General features: G+C 43.4%; 2 protein-coding genes across 3 annotated transcripts in view; one reads left to right on the top strand and one right to left on the bottom strand.

The window, feature by feature from the left end:
* The first annotated feature begins 13694 nt into the window (after positions 1-13694).
* Positions 13695-21557, top strand: npas4a (neuronal PAS domain protein 4a). Of its 2 annotated transcripts, none has more exons than XM_086085808.1 (8): positions 13695-13999; positions 15032-15192; positions 15282-15384; positions 15465-15768; positions 16693-16802; positions 16922-17057; positions 17278-18989; positions 20292-21557. In XM_086085808.1, the coding sequence occupies exons 1-8, from the start codon at positions 13822-13824 to the stop codon at positions 20318-20320; spliced, it is 2733 nt and encodes a 910-aa protein (XP_085941934.1). In that variant the 5' UTR covers positions 13695-13821; the 3' UTR covers positions 20321-21557. The 2 variants fall into 2 exon arrangements, with proteins under 2 accessions (XP_085941934.1, XP_085941933.1); XM_086085807.1 differs by having other exon boundaries at positions 15029-15192.
* A 3366-nt stretch (positions 21558-24923) lies between these two features.
* The window catches only part of mrpl11 (mitochondrial ribosomal protein L11), a 55868-nt gene continuing 52806 nt past the window's right edge, over positions 24924-27985 (bottom strand). Inside the window, exons 6-7 of the mRNA XM_086085034.1 lie at positions 27113-27272; positions 24924-25806 (exon numbers count right to left, since the gene is read on the bottom strand). Coding sequence (XP_085941160.1) covers positions 25689-25806; positions 27113-27272 — 278 coding nt within the window. The 3' untranslated portion in view covers positions 24924-25688. The remainder of the gene's footprint in view (positions 25807-27112; positions 27273-27985) is intronic.

Here is a 27985-nt window from a genome sequence, read left to right as displayed (position 1 = left end):
CTACTTTGAAACCCTAACCCTAGTTTAAAACCCTACTTTGAAACCCTAACCCTAGTTTTAAACCCTACTTTGAAACCCTAACCCTAGTTTTAAACCCTACTTTGAAACCCTAACCCTAGTTTAAACCCCTACTTTGAAACCCTAACCCTAGTTTAAAACCCTACTTTGAAACCCTAACCCTAGTTTTAAATCCTACTTTGAAACCCTAACCCTAGTTTTAAACCCTACTTTGAAACCCTAACCCTAGTTTTAAACCCTACTTTGAAACCCTAACCCTTGTTTAAAACCCTACTTTGAAACCCTAACCCTAGTTTTAAACCCTACTTTGAAACCCTAACCCTAGTTTTAAACCCTACTTTGAAACCCTAACCCTAGTTTTAAACCCTACTTTGAAACCCTAACCCTAGTTTTAAACCCTACTTTGAAACCCTAACCCTTGTTTAAAACCCTACTTTGAAACCCTAACCCTAGTTTTAAACCCTACTTTGAAACCCTAACCCTAGTTTAAAACCATACTTTGAAACCCTAACCCTAGTTTTAAACCCTACTTTGAAACCCTAACCCTAGTTTTGAACCCTAGTTTAAAACCCTACTTTGAAACCCTAACCCTAGTTTAAAACCCTACTTTGAAACCCTAACCCTAGTTTTAAACCCTACTTTGAAACCCTAACCCTAGTTTTAAACCCTACTTTGAAACCCTAACCCTAGTTTAAACCCCTACTTTGAAACCCTAACCCTAGTTTAAAACCCTACTTTGAAACCCTAACCCTAGTTTTAAACCCTACTTTGAAACCCTAACCCTAGTTTTAAACCCTACTTTGAAACCCTAACCCTAGTTTTAAACCCTACTTTGAAACCCTAACCCTAGTTTTAAACCCTACTTTGAAACCCTAACCCTAGTTTTGAACCCTACTTTGAAACCCTAACCCTAGTTTAAAACCCTACTTTGAAACCCTAACCCTAGTTTAAAACCCTACTTTGAAACCCTAACCCTAGTTTTAAACCCTACTTTGAAACCCTAACCCAAGTTCAAAACCCTACGTTGAAACCCTAACCCTAGTTTAAAACCCTACTTTGTAACCCTAACCCTAGTTTAAAACCCTACTTTGAAACCCTAACCCTAGTTTAAAACCCTACGTTGAAACCCTAACCCTAGTTTAAAACCCTACTTTGAAACCCTAACCCTGGTTTAAAACCCTACTTTGAAACCCTAACCCTAGTTTTAAACTCTACTTTGAAACCCTAACCCTAGTTTAAAACCCTACTTTGAAACCCTAACCCTAGTTTTAAACCCTACTTTGAAACCCTAACCCTAGTTTAAAGCCCTACTTTGAAACCCTAACCCTAGTTTTAAACCCTACTTTGAAACCCTAACCCTAGTTTAAAACCCTACTTTGAAACCCTTACCCTAGTTTTAAACCCTACTTTGAAACCCTAACCCTAGTTTAAAACCCTACTTTGAAACCCTAACCCTAGTTCAAACCTTTACTTTGAAACCCTAACCCTAGTTTAAAACCCTACTTTGAAACCCTAACCCTAGTTTAAAACCCTACTTCGAAACCCTAACCCTAGTTTTAAACACTACTTTGTAACCCTAACCCTAGTTTAAAACCCTATTTTGTAACCCTAACCCAAGTTCAAAACCCTACGTTGAAACCCTAACCCTAGTTTAAAACCCTACTTTGTAACCCTAACCCTAGTTTAAAACCCTACTTTGTAACCCTAACCCTAGTTTTAAACCCTACTTTGTAACCCTAACCCTAGTTTTAAACCCTACTTTGAAACCCTAACCCTAGTTTAAAACCCTACTTTGTAACCCTACCCTAGTTTAAAACCCTATTTTGTAACCCTAACCCAAGTTCAAAACTCTACGTTGAAACCCTAACCCTAGTTTAAAACCCTATTTTGTAACCCTAACCCAAGTTCAAAACCCTACGTTGAATCCCTAACCCTAGTTTAAAACCCTACTTTTTAACCCTAACCCTAGTTTAAAACCCTACTTTGAAACCCTAACCCTAGTTTTAAACCCTACTTTGTAACCCTAACCCTAGTTTAAAACCCTACTTTGAAACCCTAACCCTAGTTTAAACCCCTACTTTGATAATCTAACCCTAGTTTTAAACCCTACTTTGAAATCCTAACCCTTGTTTTAAACCCTACTTTGGAACCCTAACCCTAGTTTAAAACCCTACTTTGAAACCCTAACCCTAGTTTAAAACCCTACTTTGTAACACTAACCCTAGTTTAAAACCCTACTTTGAAACCCTAACCCTAGTTTAAACCCCTACTTTGAAACCCTAACCCTTGTTTTAAACCCTACTTTGAAACCCTAACCCTAGTTTTAAACCCTACTTTGAAACCCTAACCCTAGTTTAAACCCCTACTTTGAAACCCTAACCCTAGTTTAAAACCCTACTTTGAAACCCTAACCCTAGTTTAAAACCCTACTTTGAAACCCTAACCCTAGTTTAAAACCCTATTTTGAAACCCTAACCCTAGTTTTAAACCCTACTTTGAAACCCTAACCCTAGTTTTAAACCCTACTTTGAAACCCTAACCCTAGTTTTAAACCCTACTTTGAAACCCTAACCCTTGTTTAAAACCCTACTTTGAAACCCTAACCCTAGTTTTAAACCCTACTTTAAAACCCTAACCCTAGTTTAAAACCATACTTTGAAACCCTAACCCTAGTTTTAAACCCTACTTTGAAACCCTAACCCTAGTTTAAAACCCTACTTTGAAACCCTAACCCTAGTTTTAAACCCTACTTTGAAACCCTAACCCAAGTTCAAAACCCTACGTTGAAACCCTAACCCTAGTTTAAAACCCTACTTTGTAACCCTAACCCTAGTTTAAAACCCTACTTTGAAACCCTAACCCTAGTTTTAAACCCTACTTTGTAACCCTTACCCTAGTTTAAAACCCTAATTTGAAACCCTAACCCTAGTTTAAACCCCTACTTTGATAATCTAACCCTAGTTTTAAACCCTACTTTGAAATCCTAACCCTTGTTTTAAACCCTACTTTGGAACCCTAACCCTAGTTTAAAACCCTACGTTGAAACCCTAACCCTAGTTTTAAACCCTACTTTGAAACCCTAACCCTAGTATAAAACCATACTTTGAAACCCTAACCCTAGTTTTAAACCCTACTTTGAAACCCTAACCCTAGTTTAAAACCCTACTTTGAAACCCTAACCCTAGTTTTAAACCCTACTTTGAAACCCTAACCCAAGTTTAAAACCCTACTTTGAAACCCTAACCCTAGTTTAAAACCCTACTTTGTAACCCTAACCCTAGTTTTAAACCCTACTTTGTAACCCTAACCCTAGTTTAAAACCTTACTTTGAAACCCTAACCCTAGTTTTAAACCCTACTTTGAAACCCTAACCCTAGTTTTAAACCCTACTTTGAAACCCTAACCCTAGTTTTAAACCCTACTTTGAAACCCTAACCCTAGTTTAAAACCCTACTTTGAAACCCTAACCCTAGTTTAAACCCCTACTTTGATACCCTAACCCTAGTTTAAAACCCTACTTTGAAACCCTAACCCTAGTTTAAAACCCTACTTTGAAACCCTAACCCTAGTTTTAAACCCTACTTTGAAACCCTAACCCTAGTTTTAAACCCTACTTTGAAACCCTAACCCTAGTTTAAAACCCTACTTTGAAACCCTTACCCTAGTTTTAAACCCTACTTTGAAACCCTAACCCTAGTTTAAAACCCTACTTTGAAACCCTAACCCTAGTTCAAACCTTTACTTTGAAACCCTAACCCTAGTTTAAAACCCTACTTTGAAACCCTAACCCTAGTTTAAAACCCTACTTTGTAACCCTAACCCTAGTTTAAAACCCTACTTTGAAACCCTAACCCTAGTTTAAAACCCTACTTTGTAACCCTAACCCTAGTTTAAAACCCTACTTTGAAACCCTAACCCTAGTTTAAACCCCTACTTTGAAACCCTAACCCTTGTTTTAAACCCTACTTTGAAACCCTAACCCTAGTTTTAAACCCTACTTTGAAACCCTAACCCTAGTTTAAACCCCTACTTTGAAACCCTAACCCTAGTTTAAAACCCTACTTTGAAACCCTAACCCTAGTTTAAAACCCTACTTTGAAACCCTAACCCTAGTTTAAAACCCTACTTTGAAACCCTAACCCTAGTTTTAAACCCTACTTTGAAACCCTAACCCTAGTTTTGAACCCTACTTTGAAACCCTAACCCTAGTTTAAAACCCTACTTTGAAACCCTAACCCTAGTTTTAAACCCTACTTTGAAACCCTAACCCTAGTTTTAAACCCTACTTTGAAACCCTAACCCTAGTTTAAACCCCTACTTTGAAACCCTAACCCTAGTTTAAAACCCTACTTTGAAACCCTAACCCTAGTTTTAAACCCTACTTTGAAACCCTAACCCTAGTTTTAAACCCTACTTTGAAACCCTAACCCTAGTTTTAAACCCTACTTTGAAACCCTAACCCTAGTTTTAAACCCTACTTTGAAACCCTAACCCTTGTTTAAAACCCTACTTTGAAACCTTAACCCTAGTTTTAAACCCTACTTTGAAACTCTAACCCTAGTTTTAAACCCTACTTTGAAACCCTAACCCTAGTTTTAAACCCTACTTTGAAACCCTAACCCTAGTTTAAAACCCTACTTTGAAACCCTAACCCTAGTTCAAACCTTTACTTTGAAACCCTAACCCTAGTTTAAAACCCTACTTTGAAACCCTAACCCTAGTTTAAAACCCTACTTTGTAACCCTAACCCTAGTTTAAAACCCTACTTTGAAACCCTAACCCTAGTTTAAACCCCTACTTTGAAACCCTAACCCTTGTTTTAAACCCTACTTTGAAACCCTAACCCTAGTTTTAAACCCTACTTTGAAACCCTAACCCTAGTTTAAACCCCTACTTTGAAACCCTAACCCTAGTTTAAAACCCTACTTTGAAACCCTAACCCTAGTTTAAAACCCTACTTTGAAACCCTAACCCTAGTTTAAAACCCTACTTTGAAACCCTAACCCTAGTTTAAAACCCTACTTTGAAACCCTAACCCTAGTTTTAAACCCTACTTTGTAACCCTAACCCTAGTTTAAAACCCTACTTTGAAACCCTAACCCTAGTTTAAAACCCTACTTTGAAACCCTAACCCTAGTTTTAAACCCTACTTCGTAACCCTAACCCTAGTTTAAAACCCTACTTTGAAACCCTAACCCTAGTTTAAACCCCTACTTTGATACCCTAACCCTTGTTTTAAACCCTACTTTGAAACCCTAACCCTAGTTTTAAACCCTACTTTGAAACCCTAACCCTAGTTTAAACCCCTACTTTGAAACCCTAACCCTAGTTTAAAACCCTACTTTGAAACCCTAACCCTAGTTTAAAACCCTACTTTGAAACCCTAACCCTAGTTTAAAACCTTACTTTGAAACCCTAACCCTAGTCTTAAACCCTACTTTGAAACCCCAACCCTAGTTTTAAACCCTACTTTGAAACCCTAACCCTAGTTTAAACCCCTACTTTGAAACCCTAACCCTAGTTTAAAACCCTACTTTGAAACCCTAACCCTAGTTTAAAACCCTACTTTGAAACCCTAACCCTAGTTTAAAACCCTACTTTGAAACCCTAACCCTAGTCTTAAACCCTACTTTGAAACCCTAACCCTAGTTTAAAACCCTACTTTGAAACCCTAACCCTAGTTTAAACCCCTACTTTGAAACCCTAACCCTAGTTTAAAACCCTACTTTGAAACCCTAACCCTAGTTTAAAACCCTACTTTGAAACCCTAACCCTAGTTTAAACCCCTACTTTGAAACCCTAACCCTAGTCTTAAACCCTACTTTGAAACCCTAACCCTAGTTTAAAACCCTACTTTGAAACCCTAACCCTAGTTTTAAACCCTACTTTGAAACCCTAACCCTAGTTTAAAACCCTACTTTGAAACCCTAACCCTAGTTTTAAACCCTACTTTGAAACCCTAACCCTAGTTTTAAACCCTACTTTGAAACCCTAACCCTAGTTTTAAACCCTACTTTGAAACCCTAACCCTAGTTTAAAACCTTACTTTGAAACCCTAACCCTCGTTTACAACATAAGTTTGAACCCTAATAACACACACCATCCCTAAAACTTTATTTTTTTGAGAGAAAGCAAGACATTTTAGATTGTCCATGAAGGTGACACACTCACACTACACAAGCTTTTACACACTTCCATCTGTTGTCGCTGAGGGTGGTGATGAATCACACACACACACACGCGCACATGTGCGCACACACACAGACTGGCGGAAGAAGAAGAATTGACAATGACGCTTTTTTCATATACACAACATGTCGCTTGCAGCTACAATTTATTATACTACCGCGTTGGTGTATTGAAAGATAGGACAAAAATGACGCCTCGACGGTCAGGTATGAAACTGTTGTCGAGGCGCACACAATCGGCGAATAGGTGAGAGATCATTTAAACAAGTTTCTTTTATCAGAAGGTTTTTATTCGTTGCCGTGGCGATGAACGTGTCATGAACATCACTATTTTACGGAGTTGTGCAATTTTCACTAAATGTCTCACTAGCGCCCTCTAGACATTTTTTTCCCCAAGCATTTCCTGGTTGTTCATTTCACCCGAAAATTGGGAGGCGTGACCCGCACGTCAAGACCTCCCAAATGCTCCATTTGAATGATCCAAATCGATCCAATTGTCTTCGAACTTTGACCTTGAAAATTAAAAGTTGATTTGTCGCATGCTGTTGCTGTTGGCGATCGATGCACGTGCGCGAAGGATGGTGCTGTGCTCTTGTTAAGGGTCTCCTTGGCGCGCACGCACGCACACGCACACACACACGATGTGACAATCTGCGTGCGGCTGACGTTTTTTTTTGTTCTGTTTTTTAAATAAAGGATTGATATAAATGCTGCGACCTCCACTTTGGCTTCTTTTTCACATTACGTAAACGCGTTTCGCAAGAGGCAACAAAGTGTTGCCATGGCTGCGTGGGCGCGCGCGCGCACGCGCCAACGCGAACGCGACTTAGAAGTGTCGACTGCTTAAGACGTTCGTTTACCCACAAGCACAAGAAACATAAAAAGAAAATAGGAAGAAAAAGAAAAAGAAAAAGTGCAAACCCTAAACCACTTGAAAAAAAAAGAAACCACGGGAGCCACATTATCGTTTGGGCATCAAAAGTGAGGTTGGACTTTGTTTTGTTTTTTTCTTTTTAATTCTGCTGCAGACGCCGTTCAAACAGGTGGCCCGTTTGAAAGCGATATGTCAGCGCATCCGCCATGTTGGATGTGGCAATTGTATTGGCCATGAAAACGGCAAATAATTAGTAAGATTGAGTTAGAATGGGATAATATCTTCAAAGGGTAATGGTTCCTTGCTCATCCAATATGTTGTGGCTTGATGATACGTCTCCAAGGAGAAACGGAAACTGAACGAGGCATCTTTACAAATAGCTTTACTTTGCCTCATCCAATATGGACGCGGCGTACGCGTACGTACTGTAAATGCTGTCCATGAAAATACCGTCTGAAAGGATGGATGCACACGTGAATGTATCCAAATATATGGAGCAAGTTAATGCTGTCCGTAGGTTGTTCAAAATAATTCAATAACGCATTTCATGTGCCCCCCCCCCCCCCCCCTTCCTAAAGCCTGGACTCTGGCGACGGGTCCGTCTGAATCGTAAGCTGCACATAAGCATCTCTTTGCGTTCGAGTTCATTTTTTTTTTTTTTAATTATATTTTATTAGTTCATTTAGTTTTATGAGTTCATTTTTTGACGCAACGTGACTGCTTTGAGCATCACACAAAAGTTGATGTTATTGTTGTTATGTTTCGCAATAGTTGATTTTTTTTTTTTTTTTTTTTGTCCTCAAACTCAAGACGTGTTTTGTTCTGCGCTGCTTGACTCACGTGTGCTGAACATTCCCAAATTGAGCGAATGACCAACCGACGCCGACACTCACTCCAAGCAGGCTGGAGTCAAAGTACGTGTGAATGGCAAGCGCGCACGCGCAACGCGCACGCTCGTGTCCTCACGGTGTCAACAACAACAACAACGGGGGCGAGTGCAGCATACGGATAAATGTAGAAGAACGGCGCTCACTCATTCAGGCGCTGGCGATGAGTGAGTGAGTGGATTTTTTTCTTCTAATTGAGTGATTAATGAGTGAATTACTAGTTTGTGACTGTGTGAGTCTGAGTGAGTGACTCAGTGAGTCACTAATTCACTTTGTATAAATGAGAGAGTTACTACTTGTATTAGTTGATTTTTTTCATCAATTTTTTTTTTTAAAAACTGTTGAAGTATATTTACATTTTGTGTGTATGTAACTACTTAATATTGTAAATAGCAAAAATGAAAATGTGAGGAAAATGGACAATTTGACACATATTTTCGACTGGGAAGAGAGCACGCACGCACGCACGCACGCACGCACGCACGCACGGGCACGAACACGTTGGGCGAGCAAGTGGCCGCCTGCCTCCTTGTCGGCTGCCCAGCGGCTAAAAATAAACCGCTTATTGAAAAGGCACAAAGAACAAGGTGCAAGGCTACATGTAGGGCCGCAGCACAAGAAGAGGAAGAGGAGGAGGAGGAGGAGGAGGAGGAAGATGAAGGCGTCTTTTCTGTGCTTCTTATTCACGGCTTGCACATCACAAACTTGCCTTTTGTGGGAGGGAACAGCTCACACACTTTGAGCACTGCATTGAAAAAAAAATTATTGCGTTTGGATGTGATGAATGCAATCAACATGTGACGAAACAGTCATTCGTCGATAACACGTGTTGATAAGTGATCAATATGAACAAATCAATAAAAAAAAAAAATCGAATTCACTTTTGAGCTCATTTTCCATGCTTGGGTAAGATCAAGCATTCATTCAGTCTTAATTCACTGTTGTGAAAATTCACGCGCTCTCATTGATCAAAATGGATCAATCAGTCAATCAATCAATTCTTACTTTGACTGACTTTTCTTGTTGTTTTCAAACACGGCCGCTTGAGTCAGCCACCGCCGACTCCATTTTGTCCTTCTCACACCCGTTCATCAACAACACGCACTCCGTGTTCCTGACTCACACGCCCGACACGTCGACGGCGATCCCGTGTTTGGCGGCGGCATCGGCGGCATCGGCATCGGCATCGGCGGCATCGGCGGCGTGCAGATGTCCTGCCAACAGGTGCGACTTTCGCACCAAATCGAGCTCGGGACACGCACACAAAAAAAAGTGCAAAAATTCGGCATGTTCCCGCTCACCTTTAGTCATCATCGCGACACAAACAACACTGACAGAACGCACGCACGCACGCACGCACACACTTCATCTTCATCTTCATCATCATCATCATCATCATCATCATGCAAATTGGGGCTGGCTGCTGACAAATCAAATGTGTTCAAGTCACACAAACACAAAAAGCGACAAGCACTTTACAATCAATCTTCATCTTCTTACATGACAAAAATATACATTAAAAAATACGTCTTATTCACCAGGGATGCTGATTGAATATTTTTTTAATGGATTATTCTAACAATTATCCATCAATAAATCAGATAAACATACAGTTTACAACTCATTCACTGCCATTGACGGCTAAAGACGTCAAAGATCCTTTTTTTTTTTTTTTTTCATGGACTGGCAGTGAATAAGTCCAACAACAATCTGTGACTTTGAGTGTGCGTGGCTTGGCCTGGTGAGTGACGTGGGAGTCGACCAATGAGAATTTAGAGTTGGGAGTGCTGCTGTCAGGCTTTGTGGCAGACATTTTGCTTGGCTTTTGTGAGGTATAAATAGGTGGGAGGGCTTTTTATTTTGGGGACAAAGTTGCATAAAAGAGACATGAGGGAAACACACACACACACACACACACACACACACACACAAGCGTGCGCACACACACACTCAAGTCCCAGCGAGGTGATATTTTTCTCTGTGCTTATTTTTACATCCACAGATTTCAAGGTCTGCACTTTGTTTCCTGAAAAAAAGGAAAGGAATGAGCTAATCTGTTGCCTAGCAACACCTCCTACTGCCACATACAAGCAGCAGACAAACAGCATCAGTTGAAAAAGATGCAAAAAAAGTTTCTCTTCATCAAACGTTCACAAGACCTGACTTGCGACCGCTTGATAGATGAGTCCGTCCGTCCATCCATCCATCCATCCGTCCGTCCATCCATCCATCCATCCATCCATCCATCCGTCCGTCCGTCCATCCATCCATCCATCCGTCCGTCCGTCCATCCATCCATCCATCCATCCATCCGTCCGTCCATCCATCCATCCCAGATGGTCGGTCGATAGATTGATGGATAATTACAGCCGTCGATAGTTTTTGGTTTGATTGGTAGATGGATACAGTCGGTAGACAGATATGATGGCCCAATACGGTTGGTCAATAGGTTGGATCAAGACGGCCATCTTGTAAAAAGAAAAGGTTGCTCAGTACAATCAATCGATAAACTGGGGCAGATACGGCAGATTGATTTGCTCGGGAGACAGAACCGACGGGTCAAAAGGTGCCTCGGTTGGTTCCCGGAGAACCCCTATGCAGCCTGCGTTCCGTGTCTCCCTCCTCCAGCACAGCTGAATCCGATGATCAGCTCATCAGCGAGCCTGTTAACGATCGTGATCATGAATCAGGTGTGTTGGTGGAGAGCGAGCGAGCGGACGGACGGACGGACGGACGGACGGACGGGCGAGCCTCTCAATGGAAGACATTTCCACGACAAGCGCAACAATGGCCGTGCGTGACGTCAGCACGCTGGAGTAGCAACTGGCGTCGTCATGAAAGCCGCAATACTGGCCACTTCATTAGGGACAGCGGACGCAGGTTCGAAATGTTACTTTGCAACATTTCGAACGTTTCGTGTCAGGTCAAACATGTTAGATCACATTTTGAATTGTGCCTCTTGGGTGCAGTACCACGTTATGCCACAATACGCTGGGCAGCGCTGAGCTCGACTGGAAGACACGCGGCTTGATTTAAAGCAAGAAGAAGAAGCTCCTTTCCAATTTCTTGTTCCTAAAGTTGAAATGTTGTGTAATAAAAGCGTGCTCAAGTTCAAGTTGTTCGAAGGTTGAGACTTACTCATGCTAATTTCCATTAGCCTGTTAGCTTAGCTAAAGGCTAAGTGGACTTTGGCTATAAAACGTTTTGGTTCAACCCGTTTCAATTTGAAATGTTTGTCTTGTATTCTTCATTGTTTCACAGTAAACAAATGATGAATTGGAATCTGTGTGAGCAAAACTTGCTTTCAGTTCCTCCTTCGTGATGAACGCGACAGAACATCTCCTGAAATGGAATCAAAGGAACTCGATCCGTCCCGTTAATGGAAAACGTTCTCAACATAATAATTGAGATTTTGCCGGAGGCGGCCATGCAACATCGAGTGACGCGTATAATTAGGACGGAGCACTTGTGATGTTATTTCTGTTTGTGGGCGTGACTCGCCTCGTCTCGGATGCGTTCAAGATGAGCTCAACCTTTGATGACGACTTCATTAATGGGCTCATTTTACGAACCCGTGCGAGCGACGTCATTGCTATTATCATCATACAGACGAGTAGCACTGTTTGTCAATTAACCTGCACCTTTAAGAGCTCAAAGTGGAAGAGTAAGAAGACGACCACAATGATTTGTTAGCTTGATAGCATAATTGCCCAAGTTTTCTTTTTTAACTTACCGCTACAAAATCAATTTTAAACTCCCAAAATTGCCAATGAACTTTTTGCTGAAAGGTTTTTCTTGCTTTCACAAGATGCTCAAATCAAATCTCTGACATTGTGATTTTCTAGGATTGTCATAGACGTGATCATTTAAACAATAGAAATCAATTGTTGCATCACCCTAACCTAACCCTAACCCCCCCCCCCCGTTTCGAGGCAGACATTTTTCTCAACTCATTTTCCACATTTGCGACTTAGTTGAGTTTCAACATATAATAATAGTAATAACTAGGAATGGACGAGTACCGATACCAGGTATCGGTATCAAGCTGATAGCTAGCCTTTTTTCAAGGTATCGCTACTCGCGTGCCTTCTTCTTGCGGTCATTGTTTGATCAGGAACTACAAATTATAAGCATAGAAAATTGCCATTAATTTCATGTGATTTTGAGGAAAAATGCAATATTGGGTCATGTAGGTATTGTTTTTTTTTTTTGGGGGGGGGGGATTATGTATCAAAAGAGTTGAGCACCCATACTGGTATCAAACTGAAAAAAAAAGTGATCTTGAACGTCCCTAATAATAACAACATCATTAAAATGTGACATGTTCACGCAAAAGATTACAACATCATTTGAATACGAAGACATTAACAAACTAAGTAAATCATTGAATTCATGCAGAAGATCACATTTAAGCTTCTGTCATTCGAAAGTGTGCTTGTTATGTTTCCTTTTGTCCGTTCAAGTGCTCCTCCTGCTCTATAAATAGCTCGAGGGGGGCTGCAGGGGGCGCCATGCAGCAGCCCACGCATGTGTGTGTGCGTCTCACCGGTAAGATGCAACCATTCAATCTATTTTTAGAACTCCCCCCCCCCCCCCCCCCCCCCAGCCCCCGCCCAATGTCTGCGGGATGCTGCATGAGCCTCATCCATTCATCGCTTCATCCTTCGTTCATCCCGCATGCGACTTGGCTCCTCCCCCTTCATTCATGCATTTTCAACATCACAACCGAAACACATTCATTAGAAACCAACGGCATAGATTGAACGATTTAGAGACATTGAAAGATTGGGAGAGAGATCAATAGCGATATGGATGGACGGATGGCTCGATAGACAGACAGACAGACGTGGGTTAGCTTAGCTTGAAAAACAGATAAATGCTAGTTAAGTGGTTAGCCTAGCTTGAAAATGTACAATGTTTATATTGTGGATATTTTGATAGCTGGAGACAATGAAAGAAAATTGGATTGAGGGAAAAACAGAATGAAAGAGAAATGCAACGCGATGAAAAGAGAGATAAAATGACAGAAAGGCAATATCGTGAATGATGCAACAATCGATAGAATGATGGAAAAGCAAAAAAAAAAAGTATGGTCAGAGAGAGATTGAAGGTCAATAGACGGAAAGACAGTAAGATAAAAAAAAAAAAAGACAGGATGCGAGAAAGATGGAGAGGCTGACAGAAAGAAAGATAGATGGAAAGAAGTGTGAAATGTGTAAAGATGCTAGCTAGCAAGCTGTGATGAAAGGATGGAGGAGCCAAAGCAAACGTTGGCATCCACATATAAACACTCTTCCCCTCCTCGGATGCAGGCAGCACACCTCCCCCTCCCTCCCCCTTCCTCCCCCTCCCCCTCCCCCCTCCCTCATCACTGGGTGACTCCGTTTTACGTTTTTACGCTGGCTCCGCCCCTTACTCCTTTTTGTCCAAATCAGGCTTTCTGCGTGGCCGGAGCTCCCCGTTTCATCCCGACGTCATCGGCGGCGAGAGGCGAGCGCTGACGTCGGCGCGCAGTCACCGCCAGGAAGGGAGGGAGGGAGGGAGGGAGGGAGGGAGGGAGGGAGGAGGGAGGCAGAGGAGCTCGGCGCTTGCAGCATCCACTCGGATGAGCCATCCTCCCCCGCCCCCTCCTCCCCGTTACGTCGGCGGGCGCGTCACGGAGCCCCCCTCGCTCCCAGGCTATATAAGACGCTTGCGAGCAGAGTCCCTCGCAAACTGTCAGCCCATCGAGCTCAGCGCACGGCAGCCATGAAGAAAGTCCAATAACCGGCGAGCGCGCCCTGCAGCGGGACCTCCTTCCTTCCTTCCTTTTCCTTCCTTTTCCTTCGCGCCCTCGGCCATCGGCAGCAAAAGCATGTACCGCTCCACCAAAGGAGCCTCCAAGGCCAGGCGGGACCAGATCAACGGCGAGATCCGCAACCTGAAGGACTTGTTGCCCATCTGCGATGCCGACAAAGCCAAACTGTCGTACCTGCACATCATGTCGCTCGCCTGCATGTACACCAGGAAGTCCGTCTTCTTCTCGCCGCCCGGTAAGGCAATTCCGAGCTTCATCATCCTCATCCTCATCCTCCTCCTCATCATCATCATCCCGCTGCAATTTAGCACGTTTAACAAGAATACATTTTCTCATTGAAATGACAGCAATGTGTGACAAAAAATATCATCCAACATTCAAGTGAGGATGTTTGATCGCACTTTTTAGTCACTAATGCTGAACAAGTATTGATACTATAGCACTTTTGATACATAGAATTCTACCCCCCCCCAAAATCATTGATAATTCTAAAGAAAGACCAATATATGACAATATAGCATATTTCTTTCAAAATTGCATGAAATTAATGGCAATTTTCTACTTTCGTAAAATGGCACAGGTATCGGTCGCCGTTACGATATGCAGAAATAAGGCTCGATACCGATAGCTGATATTGGTGCACTTGTTACACTTAATAAACGCAACTTTTAGCACGCAGAATGTAAAATAAACGACGAGCTGCTGAATTTGTTTTTCAAATCTTAACATGTCTTGCCTGAAGCAGAACCCGGATGACAAACGTCACGAATGAAAATCCGCGATACAGTGAATCCGCAATTACTGAAACCGTGACGGAGCGAGGGAACACTCAAGTGTTGACGTGTGTCTTTAAGGGGCGGGGCAAATGATCAAACGCTTAGTTGATGAGAGACGCTTTTGTTTCTGTGTGTGTTTGATGTGTTTATTGGCGCGGCAGTGGCAAGTCGCTATCCGTGGTCCTGAAAAGGGGAGCGCGCCATCGCGAGTCGCTATCCGTGGTTCTGAAAAGGGGAGCGCGCCATCGCGAGTCGCTATCCGTGGTGCTGACAGCACCCGCTGTTTACTAAATCAAATCAAAAAAAATAAACACTACACTATTTCGAGATTTCTTTTCTATTTTTATTGACAGAAAAATATATAAACATTTCATCCATTTCATTATCTTTTTCTATCATGACGATCGTGTGTCGATGACGTCACTGTCCTTGGTGCTGAACGCCGACACGCCCCCCTAAAGCATTTTTCTTGTTGTTGGCGTTAAAAGTAGAGGCAGGAAGTGCACCGGCGGAGACGAGCGGCCGCTTCCTGTCCCTGCCCGAGTTGTCCGAGCTCATGCAGGCTCTGCCGGGCTTCCTCATGCTGCTCACCGCCGAGGGGAAGCTGATCTACCTGTCCGACGCCGTCTCCGACCACCTGGGACACTCTATGGTGAGTCCCGCCGTCCGGCCATCTGTCCGACCGTCCGTCCGTCCGTCCCTTCATCTACCGAAAGCTGATCACACGTGCGCGTGTGTCAGGTGGACCTGGTGGCGCAGGGGGACAGCGTGTATGACATCATCGACGCTTCCGATCAGCTGACCGTCAGGAATAATCTGTCCGGCGCAGCCTCCCCCGAGACGGGTAAGATAAGAGCAGTGGCGATGATCTTCTGCGATTGCCATGGATGCCGCTAAAGGTTGGCCTTGGCTTCCCCGTCACAGATCGTCTCTTCCGCTGCCGCTTCAACACCTCCAAGTCGGTGCGCAGGCAGAGCGCCGGGAACAAGCTGGTTCTGATCCGTGCCCGCCGCATGCCGGTGCCAGATGTCGGCAGCGCCGCCGGCGGATCCTACTGGACCTCCAATCCCGTCTGGGTGTGTTTCTGCTCGCCTTTGGAGAGCAGTCCCGCCTGCGCCGAACCGGAGAGCGCGGCGAGCGGGCCTTCCGCCGCCGACGCAAACCTCTTCCTGGAAGGTTTTCACTCCCAGCACGGCCGAGACTTGAGGCTGCACGCCGCGCACGAAAGGTACGCGAGGCTCGACGGGATGAGTCAGTTTGGGGAAAAGGCACTTTTTTTGAAAAAAAAATAAATATTTGGGGGATTATATTTTGTGAAAAAAAGATCGGTTTATAAAGTTGGGTATTTTGTGGAAACGGGCAATAATGGGAAAGAGGACATTTAAAAAAAAAAAATACTTACTTGTAAAAGTTTAATAATTTTTTTTTTTAAATAAAATCTACAATTTTTAAGATTAAAAAAATATTTGACAGCAAGTCATTTTTCGGAGAAAAAAAAAAGTTCGGTTTATAAAGTTGGGTATTTTGTGGAAAAGGGCAAGAACGGGGAAGAGGACACAAAGGAAGGAAAATTGGCATTAAAAAAAAAAGGTTAATTATTGTATTTTTTTAGAAATAAAATCTGCAATTTTTAAGATTTCCAAAAATATTTTACAGAAAGACATTTTTCGGAGAGAAAAAAATAGTACAAAGTATCCGAGGATATGCCGCATATTTGAAAAGATAAATTATGTTGAATTGACAATTAAGATCAAATTCAAATTTTAAATTTCAAACTACACGAAAAGGGAACATTTTCTAGAAATTTGGATATTATAAAGTTTGAATTTCAAGAATATAAAAACATTTAACATTTGAAAAGTAAAGAAAGCAGAAACAGGTCATGATATTTATGAGGCAACAATTTCTCCCTTCAAATTGAGAAAAGTTGCAAAATGGACGCAAGTCTTGAATTTTGCGTTACGAAAAAGTTGAGAAACAAACTTTTTCATCGTCAAAGAGCGCAAGTCAACACTTGCTCAATCGTTTGGCAAAAACAACAGCCAATCAAATGAGTTTGTGGAAAATAGGAAATTGACCAAATTTGGAGATGGGATGTTTTGATGTTAGCATGTGTTTATTAATCGAACCTTTTCCTTCCCCTCCCCCGCAGCATGCGCGCTTACCTGGGCTACGACGTGGCGACGTTGCACTCGCGCTCCTGGTACGAGCTGATCCACCCGCACGATCTGGCGCACGCCTGCGCTCAGCATCGCAGCTTGCGTAAGTGTCGGCTCACAAAGCACCCACGGGAACCGCCGCCGCCGCCGCCGCCGCCGCCGCCGCACTCGAAAGGCAAAAAGCAAACAAACCAAAAACTAAGTTGCGCTGTGACTCACCAGTGCGCGAGGGAGGAGAAGGCCGAGGCGAGATGGTGGTACGTGTGCAGGCTCGGGACCAGACCTGGGTTTGGCTCTACATGGTCCTGCAGCTGCAACCCGGAGACGTCCCCGTCGCCAGCAGCAACTACGTCATCAGGTACGGAACGCCGCCGCCGCCGCCTCGAACCGTTCGCAAATACGTTCTCAACAGTTAGTGAGCCAAGGCACAATGCTTTGGAAAAATGGTTTTAAGGTGGCACCAAATGACTATATTTGTCTAAATGGAGATCAATATGCTGTCAAAGCACTACTTTTGTCTAAACGAAGCTCCTCAAAAGACTTGGCACCAAACATTTGCCCCTTTTTTCTTCTTCCAGCGAGTCGGAGGCGTGGTCAGTGCGTCAGCAGCTGACTTCGGAGCAGACTCAGCTCAGCCTGGTCCTGAGCTCGGGCCCCCCCCAGCAAGAGAGCCTCTCCAGCCCCGACCAGGTTTTCACGCCCAGCAGCAGCGGCCTGTCGGGCCAGTCCTTCGACTTCAGCACGGCGGGCTGCAGCGCGGCGTCCTCGGAGGAACGCGCCGGCTCGGCGGCCGAGGTCATGCGGACGGAGGCGGAGCCCCGCTCCAGCATCTCGTCCATGGAGGAGGACGCCTTCTTCCAGCCGCCCCCCGCGCGCAGCCCCTCGGCGGCGCCCTCGCCCACCCCGGTCACGGTGGAGACGGTGTCCGACTTGGACTTCCTGACCCAGAACATCCTCATGCCGCCCTCCTTCGAGCTGGACCCGCCTCTGCCGGCTCTGCCGCTGCCGCTCCCGCCCGTGCCCACCTCGCAAGCTCAGCAGACCAAAGAGTTTGTGTGCACGCCCCCGTACACCCCCCTCATGGGAGGGGCCAGCTTCCCGTTCGGGGAGCCACACTTCAGCTTCGACCCCACCGGCACCACCACGCCGCCCCCGTCCGCCACCACCGCCACCGCCACCACCTCCCTGGCCACCTCTGCCGCGGCCCCGCCCACCACCACCGCCTCCAGCCCCGCGCCCCCCACCACCCTGTCCGCCAAGCTCCCCCTCAGCCTTCCCGTCTCCTCCACAGAACTTCTGTTTGCAACGGACCCGTGCTGCGGGACCCTGTACGAGAAACTGCCCCCCACGCCGGACAGCCCGGGAGACGACGACTGCACGGTGATGACCCTTCCCGAGGTTCGGGGCCCGCTCTACGTGGACGTGCCCCTGGGGCCTGTCCAGTGCCCCCCCGAGGGGCTCCTCACCCCCGAGGCCTCCCCCGGAAAGCAGCCCTGCCTCTCCTTCTTCTCCCTGGAGCGAGAGCGGGAGAAGGAGAGGGCGGAGATCTCGCTGCTGGCTCAGCACATCAGCTCCCTGGCGGAGGGCTTCTACCTGGACCCCCTCCTGTCCAAGCTGTCCCCTCCTCCGTCCATGTCCCCCTTGTCCAACCCTCCGTCCCCCTTCCTGGCTCCCGCCGAGACGGCCGAATCGCTGCAAGCGCTTCGGGAGTTTTATCCCGCCAAAGCGTGGCGAGGTCCGGACTTTGCCGTCTTCCTGGAGGACGACAACACTTCTCTGTTTGAAGAGAGCATCCTGGACAGCCTCCTGCGAGACGTACCCGAGTCCCCCTCGCCCATCCCGGACCCCTCCGGCCCGGCCTCTCCTCCGACACCAGTGTGCTGGCACCGAGCCTCCCGCTTTGAGGGGGCGGGCCAATTCTGTAGCGTCCAATCGGCGCAAGCTAACTCGGCGGAGAGCGACGAGGTCGCCATGGAGGAGGAGCCGGCGGAGGAAATGGAGATGGAGGTGGCGTCATCTCCCGTGTCCTCCTGCTCCTCCATACCGGCTTCTCCTCCGCTCATCCTCACCGCCTCGCCGGGGCCCACTAATGCCGGCGGCGCCGGCGGCGGCTCCAGCTCGCCGGCGGCCTCCCCCGCAGCCGCCGCCTCCTGCGCTCAGTCCCTCCTGGAGGAACTGGCCGTGTTGGAGCCCATGTTTGGGGCAGGTGCCTCGATCGCCCCTGGTTTAGGGCAACAACCTGAGTTGTATCAACTCCAGTGTCATCCATCGCCGCAGTGCTTCCACAAAGGTGAGACTCGCTCGCATTGATTCAATTCTGCACGTTCCGACACAAATTCTCGTCTTACTGCCTGAAAGTTAGAGTGAGAGAAAGTTAGAGGTGCAAATTCTGGATGAGCCGATGACGCGAACGTGAAGATTTATAACGTGATGAACGTTTCCAAGCGAGTCCAATTCTTTGCCTTTCTGTGACTCTTCCAGTCTCTCTGCTGCGACCTGATGATGACAAGCTGACATCAGTTTTTAAAGCGTGGCGAGTCGGGATGAAACGATATCCGAACGTCACAATATGATATTATCACGAAATGAACGTCATGATACGATAGTTACTAAAAAAAACTCATGATATTTTGAAAAAATAATAATAATCAGCCCCCCCCCCAACATAATGGTGTTTTTGTAGATCACAGCAGTAACAAAGAAATAGACTTGGCCAGTCATTTTATTTTAAATGTCTCATCTATATAATGGGTGGGTCTTAAATGTAGGTGACCAAAACATGCCTAATTCAAATGAAATTGCGCTAATTAACTAACCAGCAGAGGGTGCTAGAAGTGCACAAATGGAAGTCATCCTCACCTTTTTAAAAGATGTGCTACTTTTAATATCGTGACATGACAATGACGATATTGTGGCCGTTTTAATATTGCAATAATCGTTCGGACGTTCTTGTTGGTGACGTCAAAATTTTCATGACTTCCTTTGACAATGTTACGACGTATCTTCAGGCTTGGCATGTAGAAATTTCACACACATTTCGTGTTTTGTTTCAACTTAAAAAAAATAAAAATAAAATAAGGAGTCAGTTTCCATGATTGAGCAACGGCGCACGACCTTAAACAGTACTGAGAGACTGGAAGAGTCACAGAAAGGCAAAGAAGTGGACTTCCAAGTAAATTCTCACAAATCTGTTGTGAATTTTCACATTCAGCTCCTTCAAGCTGCGTGCAAACGACGGAAACATTCGACAGTGGAGAGAATTTCTGGTCAACATGACGTTGAACTGTCAAAGTTCTCGTGCATTTTAGCTTCATCCAGAAATTTCGCCCAAAAGCGCAATAACGGCAACTTTTTGCATGCGACACGTCAGTTTAGTTTGAACAATCTGAGGCCTTTTCAACACGGAACTCGGTTTTCTTTTGATTGCCCAAATTTGGAAGTGCTTGCATAGCAGCCGACGAGGAAGTCCCATCTGGGAGGCGAGTGTTGCGTTGCTAAGTGCAGTGTGAAAAGGCCTTGCGTTGTTGACATTCCTTTCTACCATGTGCACACGTCTGACTTTTTTTCCTTTCTTTTGGCTTTTGTCTTGCAGATGGGAGTGGAAGCATCCCTCCGTTCTAAAATAAGTCTGTGACTTACTTCATCAAGTATGGCATATTGTCATATTTTGTGGAGACATACTTTTTACTGCAAAGTAAAACATACTCAAGTGTATAAATATACATAATGTATAAAGGACTGACGCCTACATGTCTCCTGCCGAGAACAAAAAAAAATGTTTTTGTTCCATCATGAAGCTGGTGCAACATTTACAACCAGAACCGCGACAACAACAACAACATGGACGCCCGACTGGCCGAGTCCCGAGTCCCGAGTCCCGAGTCCGTGTGGTGTCCCCCGCTTCAGATGGGCCATCTGAACTCGTTAAGCGTTGTTTAACTTAAAGACATGCATTTGTATTCACTCGTAGTGAAAAATATCTGTTGTGAACGTGGACAAAAAAAGGAGGAGCTATTTTAATAGAGTTGATTTCCAGTATGACTTTGAGCACTTTTTTTGCCTGACGTGCGGCAGACTCAAAATTGAAAGTGGATCCGTGCGTGCGTGCGTGCGTGCGTCCGGCGTGCGTGCGTCCGGCGTGACATTTGGAATTGCAAGCACACTCGCGACTGGTGAGCTTTGAGTTTGCGGCTTGAAAACCTTTAACATTCCATACGCGCGTGTCCATCGCAACTTGTGTTGACTTTTGTGATGTGCAACAAACGAAAAAAAAAAAAAAGAAAAAAAGAAAAAAAAGAAGAAGCATGTAAAGAGAAGCTGGCTTGTGCTGCCAAAGCGCTCTTTCGTTGTACTGTACATTTAGACTCTGAATGTGGACCCTTCAGGTCAAGGGTCATCTTGGAGGGAGGGAGGGGGGGGGTTATATTCAATGGGGTTGCAAAAGAGGTGGGACATTTCCAGTGGATTTCCACCGGAAGTTAAGATGTGGAATTTTTGACAGGTTCTAAATTGGAAATTTTTTATGGGAACTCAATTTGGAATTTGAGGAAATTTCAGCTATTAAAAAAAAAACACACACCAAATTTTCATATATTGCAGCTTTTTTGCTGAGGTCCAAATGCTTGCATTTTCACTATTACAGATTATGCCAAAAATGTTTTTTTCCCTAATTAGTTCCCTATAAAGACCCAAGTGTAAATGCTTTAAATTTGTGACATATTGATTTGACTTCCCATGAAAAATTTCCAGTTTTAAAAATTCCGCCAATTTTGCAAAGCTAATATTTGGCAGCTTTTTGCAACTCTCGTGTTTTGTCACGTGGCGGTTAGTCGTGAGGCACAATCAACTTCTTAGTGAAGTGGGGATGGGGGGGGGCAGGGGGGGGGGGGGGGTCAACTTTCTATCTTTTCTTGTGTGACTTTACCAAGCGACGCGGCTTGAGGCCGCTCCGATTCCCGCGGTGCGGACACGCCCACGTAGACTTGCTTGTCTACGATCAAGTAAAGGATTTTGATTCCTACGAGTTAAAACTCTTCAACGGCGAAACTTCAGATTATTACACGTGTTCTGTGCACTTGCATTACTGGATGTGTGACATGTGAAATATATTCCTTTTTTTTTTTTTTTTCTCAGAAGGTTGTAAACATTTGTATGAAGGTTTGTACATAGCAAATATATGAAGAGAGCGATTTGTATGGCATCAAATATGACAAATGATACTTAACTGCAGAAGGGACATTGTGGAGCTTGTGTTCTTATTGTCTTGCTTATAAGTGTATTTGAATGTGACAAATGCATTTATAATAAAGTGCACTTATAATGCGGCTGAGGTGTCGTCAGTCCCCGGCAACGAATTGTTGACGATTCCTCAATGTACTAGTTCACTCTTTTTGTCCTTACGAGAAAGACAATTCACTGCACTAGTGTCAAACTACTCATGTTGTTTCCCCACCACTGACTTTGGCGTGCTATTCGGACGACTGCGTCACTCGTGAGGTGAAACTGAGCAGTAGTTGATCACTGCTTGTGGGCATTATGCAATTCTACTAGTAACACCTAGCATTTCCCTCGTGTCACTAGTGCAGTTTTGCCTCACTCGTCACATGGAGTTAATCGACTTGTGTGCGCTAGCCATTCTGCTTCTCTCTTTCTCCACACGAGTCAGACAATTAAGCACATTTACAAATCATATAAAAAAAATATGAGTGCACTTAATTGCCCTAATAGTGAGGACAAACTAGCATACTAGTAGCTTACGTATTCAAATAAGCAAGCAGCTTTATGAAAAGCTGTTTGCTTATTTATTCGAGCATTTTACTAGTATTTAAAGGCTTGAAGAGAAACATTTTGAGCATTTATTTGATATCCTTGATAAGGAGGCTACTAGTGCGAGAGCAAAAATGACAACAGTGAAAAAAATCCTGACTCGTTGTTGTACTAGTGCACTGTGACGTGTGAACGTTGCATACGTCGTTTTTCTCCGAGGTTGTGCATGTGAAACGTACGAGGGGAGATTTCTTTGGCCGACGTGTCGTCAGCGGCTGCTCAGCATCAGCACCCGCATCCTCGTCATCGTCATCCTCGTCATCGTCATCATCATCATCAGCATCCTCGTCCTCCTCCTCCTTTTCTTCCCCCCCGAGCGAGCTTCGCTCGGCAACAGCGCTGACGCACACGCGTGACGAGACGCCATCTGACTCAGAGTGACGCACGAGCTCGGCTTTGTGGGTTCGCCTCCCGCCTACGAGCGTGCCGACGACGATGATGATGATGATGATGATGATGATGACACACGCCTCCTTTTACAAATCCCCTCATTGCATCGGCGTACCTGCGACGAGGAGGGCTCCATATATGGTCATTCCGGCGCCACGCTCTATTCTCAGCATCCACTCAGCGGCTCGGGTCGGCTGACGAAAGAAGGAGAGCAGAGGAGAGGAAGGGAGGGGGGGGGAGACAAAAGGGTGAGTGAGGGGATGCTAAATTTAGAGGTACAGTAAAAAGAGGCAAGTGGAACAAAGTGAGGCAATCCGACCGTTTAACAAACCGTCGGAGCGTTTCCAACCTTTCTATGCAGCACAAATGTTGCATAACACGTTTATGTTCCACACATGCACGGAAGTAATCGAGTACAAATGCAATGTCCCATGAATATTTGTGGTTCAGCATTCTCACATTTTTACCTTATGAAGATTTTTGTATATATATATATATTTTTTTACTTATTCTCTATTATTAGGTATTTCTTTGTCTCCATCTAGTGGCAACTCAGTTCCAAAGAATTTCCTCAAAGTGAGTAGGGGAGCTTAAATAAAGCTAAAAAAAACACACACAAATAAATAAATTAAATAAATTATATATATAAAGCTATAATACTACTAATAATGATGAATAACATACAAAAAATATTGTAAAAATGTATCTCAAATAAATAATATATATATAAAGATATAATACTACGACTAATATATAAAATAATAAAAAAAAAATCTAAAATAAATAATATATATAAAAAAATATAATACTACTACTAATATATAAAATAATAAAAAAAAAATCTAAAATAAATAATATACATAAAAAATATATAATACTACGACTAATATATAAAATAATAACAAAAAATAAATCAAAGCTCAAACCGGTGGTGGCTCGAATAGAGAAAACAAATGAAAAATTTACGTCGAATCAGAATTTTCGGATTGGAATGTGTCGTAGAGCGTATTGTCACAGAGGAATGTTTGGATGGCAAAAGATTACTGTTGATCATAAGCACACCAAAAATAACAACGCTAACTGGTGCGTAGTATCGTTTCTACCTTCCGCATCAAATTGGAATGTATTGGCAAAAGTACAATTAGAAATCCATTCAAGTTGATTCAGAACTCGCAAGTTAAAACGTTCCGAGGACCCGCCGGAACGAATAGCAAAGACAGATTTGGGTGCAAGTCCATGCTCTAATTTACACAAGTGATGTGAACGAATAGGATTTTTTCATCGAAAAAAATATTTCACATTCAGCTACAAACTGAGCTTTGTGGAACAGTCGACTGCTGCCCTCACCTGATAGAAACAGAAACTGCACCAAATATCTTGGCAACAAAATTTTTACTAATAACATCAGCATGAACAACGCAATATTTGAGGTTTAGTCGGCTAGTAAAAAAAAAAAAATAGAAAAATGAAAAAATAAAAAATGGAGTGAGATGCGACCCGGGTCAACGTTTGTCTGAACAGTTTCGAGCTTCTCACACTTTCTTATCAAGAAGCTGGACATGGTTGAGAAATTTCAAGTCAAATGGACAAATGGAGCTCACGTCAAACATTGTAAGCGCGACACCATGCGGAAAACATCTGTGGAGCTTTTTAAAAAAAAAAAATATATATATATATATATATATTTTTTTAGATAAACGCTGAATCTCCGCTGCTGGACTTGTTTGTGAAATACGAAGTCGAACACATTTGGGGCTCGCCAACAATATCATTCCAAACACTTTTTTTTTCGTACTGCACAAGAAGATAAACTTGCAAGAGAAATGTCAAGTCAAATAATCACATATGGATAGAGCGACTTACGTGCGTCACACGATGTCAACTTTGAAGAGTGATGATAGCGCCGCCTTGTGGAAAACGTCTATGGTGCAACTGACTTCTTCTTTTTTTTTTTTTTTTTTTTTAAGGAATCGAGTGTGAGAAATTTAAAGTCAAACGAGACACGCCAAAGAGTTGAAATTGATTTATTTTGTGCTGGTGCATGTATACAATGAGTATAAATAGGAATGGGCTTGTATGGAAATCTTAAATCCTGCATAGCCAATTTAAGGTCCATGCGCTAGTATGTCCTTAGGCCTCACTAGTAAGACAATTCAGCGCACTGGTAGAACCAAAACAAGTCATGACTTTTTTTTTTTAGTGCTACCTCTGTCTTACCATTATCCATTTACACCACCCTAGTAAACAACTATAGTCGACATTTTCCACACACTAGTAGCGATTTTATCAAGAAAATCAAATAAATGTTCAAACAGCTTTAAGGCTCTTTTTATCCTCAGCAACCATTTTTTTAAACCGCATATTCCTCAGAAGGGTCTCAGGTGTGCTGGAGCCTATCCCAGCTGGCTTCGGGCAGTAGACGGGGTACTAGTTAGGCAAAACTGTGCACTAACTGACTACTAGTGAGTTAGTGGCATTATAAAATTCTACATGTTAACATCCAGCACTTCACTAGTAGCACTAATATAATGGTAAGGTGGCGGTTGTCCTACTAGTATGCAGAATAAAAAAAAAATAATAATAATACAAAGGTTGATGTACGAGTGCGCAGAATTGTCTTGATCAATGAGGCCAAAGAGTGTACGAATGCATGGAACTTGCACTGGATATCAAGGATAGGGAACAGCTGCTCCACTGGCTTTCTATGGAGGACAGTGTTGCACCTCACGTGGCCTGTAGGTGTCAGTAATGAGTCGCAGCAACGGCTGAGGTTTTATTTGGACTTGCTTTGCGCCGCTTCAGCCGCTGCCTGGGCCGCCGCTGCAGCCGCGTCCGCCTTCAGTTTCTCTTCTCGCTGCTCCATGAACACTTTGCACTCGTCGGCGGACAGGCTGGACACACAAGCAAGAAGAAGAAGGATGAGGCCAGGGGTTTTGGTTTTGGTTTTGGTTTTTTTCCCCTTGGCAAGAGAAACTACTGCAGATAAGGTTTGTTGCTTCATCGATCTTCACACTAAATGTTGAAACGTTCACTTCCTGCACACTTAATAAAGGTGGCAACAATTCAACAAATTAATCTGGTTACTTTATGACTTTTGTGTCAAACATGACTTTTCAAATCTTGAAAATCTATTGATGTTGATGCTGTGACAATAAGTTAAAAATAAGTTGGGCAATTATGCCATTATAACAAAAATGTAATTAATTAAATTAAAATAAAGAACATAAAAAAATATATAAATTATAACAACCACCATACCACTTTTTTATTTTTTATTTTATAACATTACAACTTTATTAGTAAAAAATTGTTTTTAATTTAAATGTTACACTTCATTCTTGTAATATAAATTGAAAAATATTTTTTTAAATACATTTTTCAGTTTTTGATGCTCTCTATGGACAATAAAAGCAATATTGTCCCCTAAGAGCATCTGTATAGTATATATATATATATATACACATAAAAACACATTCAATTTGGAATGTTCACGCACGGGCGCACATACACTCATCACACACTCATACGCGTGTGCACGTCACTGTTACTGCGTCCACACACGCTCACAGGCCCGAGCTTTCGATCCCAACCGTGCATTCTTGTTTTGGTATAAGAATGGTCAGCTCAAACCAAAAATGATAATTAGCTCTCTAGCACCATCTGGTGTATGATGGCTTTTACGACTCTAAAGTCTTTTTTTTTTTCTATGTTTAGTTGATGCCCAGTGAAGGGATAAATTGTGTAATTGCGGGAAATATACAACAACACATCAGGTGTACAGTGCATCAAAAAACATGAGAAATTATGATTTATAATGGGAGTCAATGGGCCAAAATTTGGACATTTTGACTCATGTGTACTATAAAAATGTATTCTCCATGCATAATAATGAAAATAATAATTTTGAAATTTTGGATGCTGCCATTTTGAACTTCAACATGTTTTGGACAATTGGGTGCAATTTCAGCTCACTCAGTGATTTTCTTCATATTCTTTTTATTTGATATTAATATTAATAAAAGTAGCCAAACATTGGACAAATTCCTTACGAGTTTTTTTTTTTTTTAAAGAAATATCTTTTCATCTGTTGGTTGTGTGATTGTCGTTGTGCCTAAACGCATTAGAAAATGATCAAAGGTGTGACTGGACCCAACTCAAAGCTTTGGTGGCGATTTGCCGGCTGACGGCGCCACTTACTGGTTGACCACCTTGATGCCCAGCGAGCGCGCCGAGCCCACAATGCTCTTGACCACGTTCTCCAGCGACGTGTTCCGCATCTTGAAGCAATCGTCCGCCGCTTTCACACGGGCGATCTCGTAGACGGCTCGCACCGACACCAAGCCCGCCGTCTCGTGACCTTCAAACGGAATAAAGGTTGCAACATAATATTATTATTATTATATTATGATCTGCTCCGTTCCAGTTAAAATGTTGTTTAAGGCATCAGGTCAGGACAGGAAAAGCATTTAGTGTAAAAAAAATAATAATAATAATGATGCATTGGGTTTATATAGCGCTTTTCTAGACACTCAAAGACGCTTTGCAATGGAATGGATACATTATTCATGCACTCACACATTCACACTGCGGCGGCGGTAAGCTACTTAAGTAGCCACAGCTGCCCTGGGGCAGGCTGACGGAAGCTACTGAACCACCGGCTAAACACCCCGAGACACAAAGACACAAAAAGTTTGCCAAATGTATTTTGGGTGGCCACAGGGATCATTGTTTGACTGCAGTATCAACTTTCCACCAGGAGAGGGAGCTAACAGCCTATAAAAGAATTCTGAGTGGCTTGAAAACAGTCCAATGGAGTTTTCTGTTGACTGGAAATGTCTGTATGGATGCCACAAAATGGTGCTGGCAAGTTCTTACCAAGCCCAAATAGAGATCACATAAAAACTTGAACTCCACATGCTTAAGGACAGTCGATTCCTGCACAAATGCAGATATTGTTTCAAAAGTGTTCTTTCTTTTCGACACAAATAGTCCAGCAACATGTAGACAGACAACATAACAACACTCGCAGTCATATCATCTTTCTTTATCCTCTGCGTAGAATGATTAATA

Source organism: Leptonotus elevatus, chromosome 9, assembly GCF_054856555.1.
Source record: "Leptonotus elevatus isolate MCC_2025b chromosome 9, RoL_Lele_1.0, whole genome shotgun sequence".
NCBI lineage: Eukaryota > Metazoa > Chordata > Actinopteri > Syngnathiformes > Syngnathidae > Leptonotus > Leptonotus elevatus.
The sequence above is the reverse complement of the archived record's forward strand: the minus strand, read 5'-3'. Positions and strand labels throughout refer to the sequence as shown.

Coding starts and splice junctions, on each gene's coding strand:
- npas4a (XM_086085807.1), top strand. CDS start 13,822: ATGTACCGCTCCACCAAAGGAGCCTCCAAGGCCAGGCGGGACCAGATC. Junction 15,769..16,692: donor CTGCACGCCGCGCACGAAAG/GTACGCGAGGCT, acceptor CCTCCCCCGCAG/CATGCGCGCTTACCTGGGCT. Junction 18,990..20,291: donor GCCGCAGTGCTTCCACAAAG/GTGAGACTCGCT, acceptor TTTGTCTTGCAG/ATGGGAGTGGAAGCATCCCT.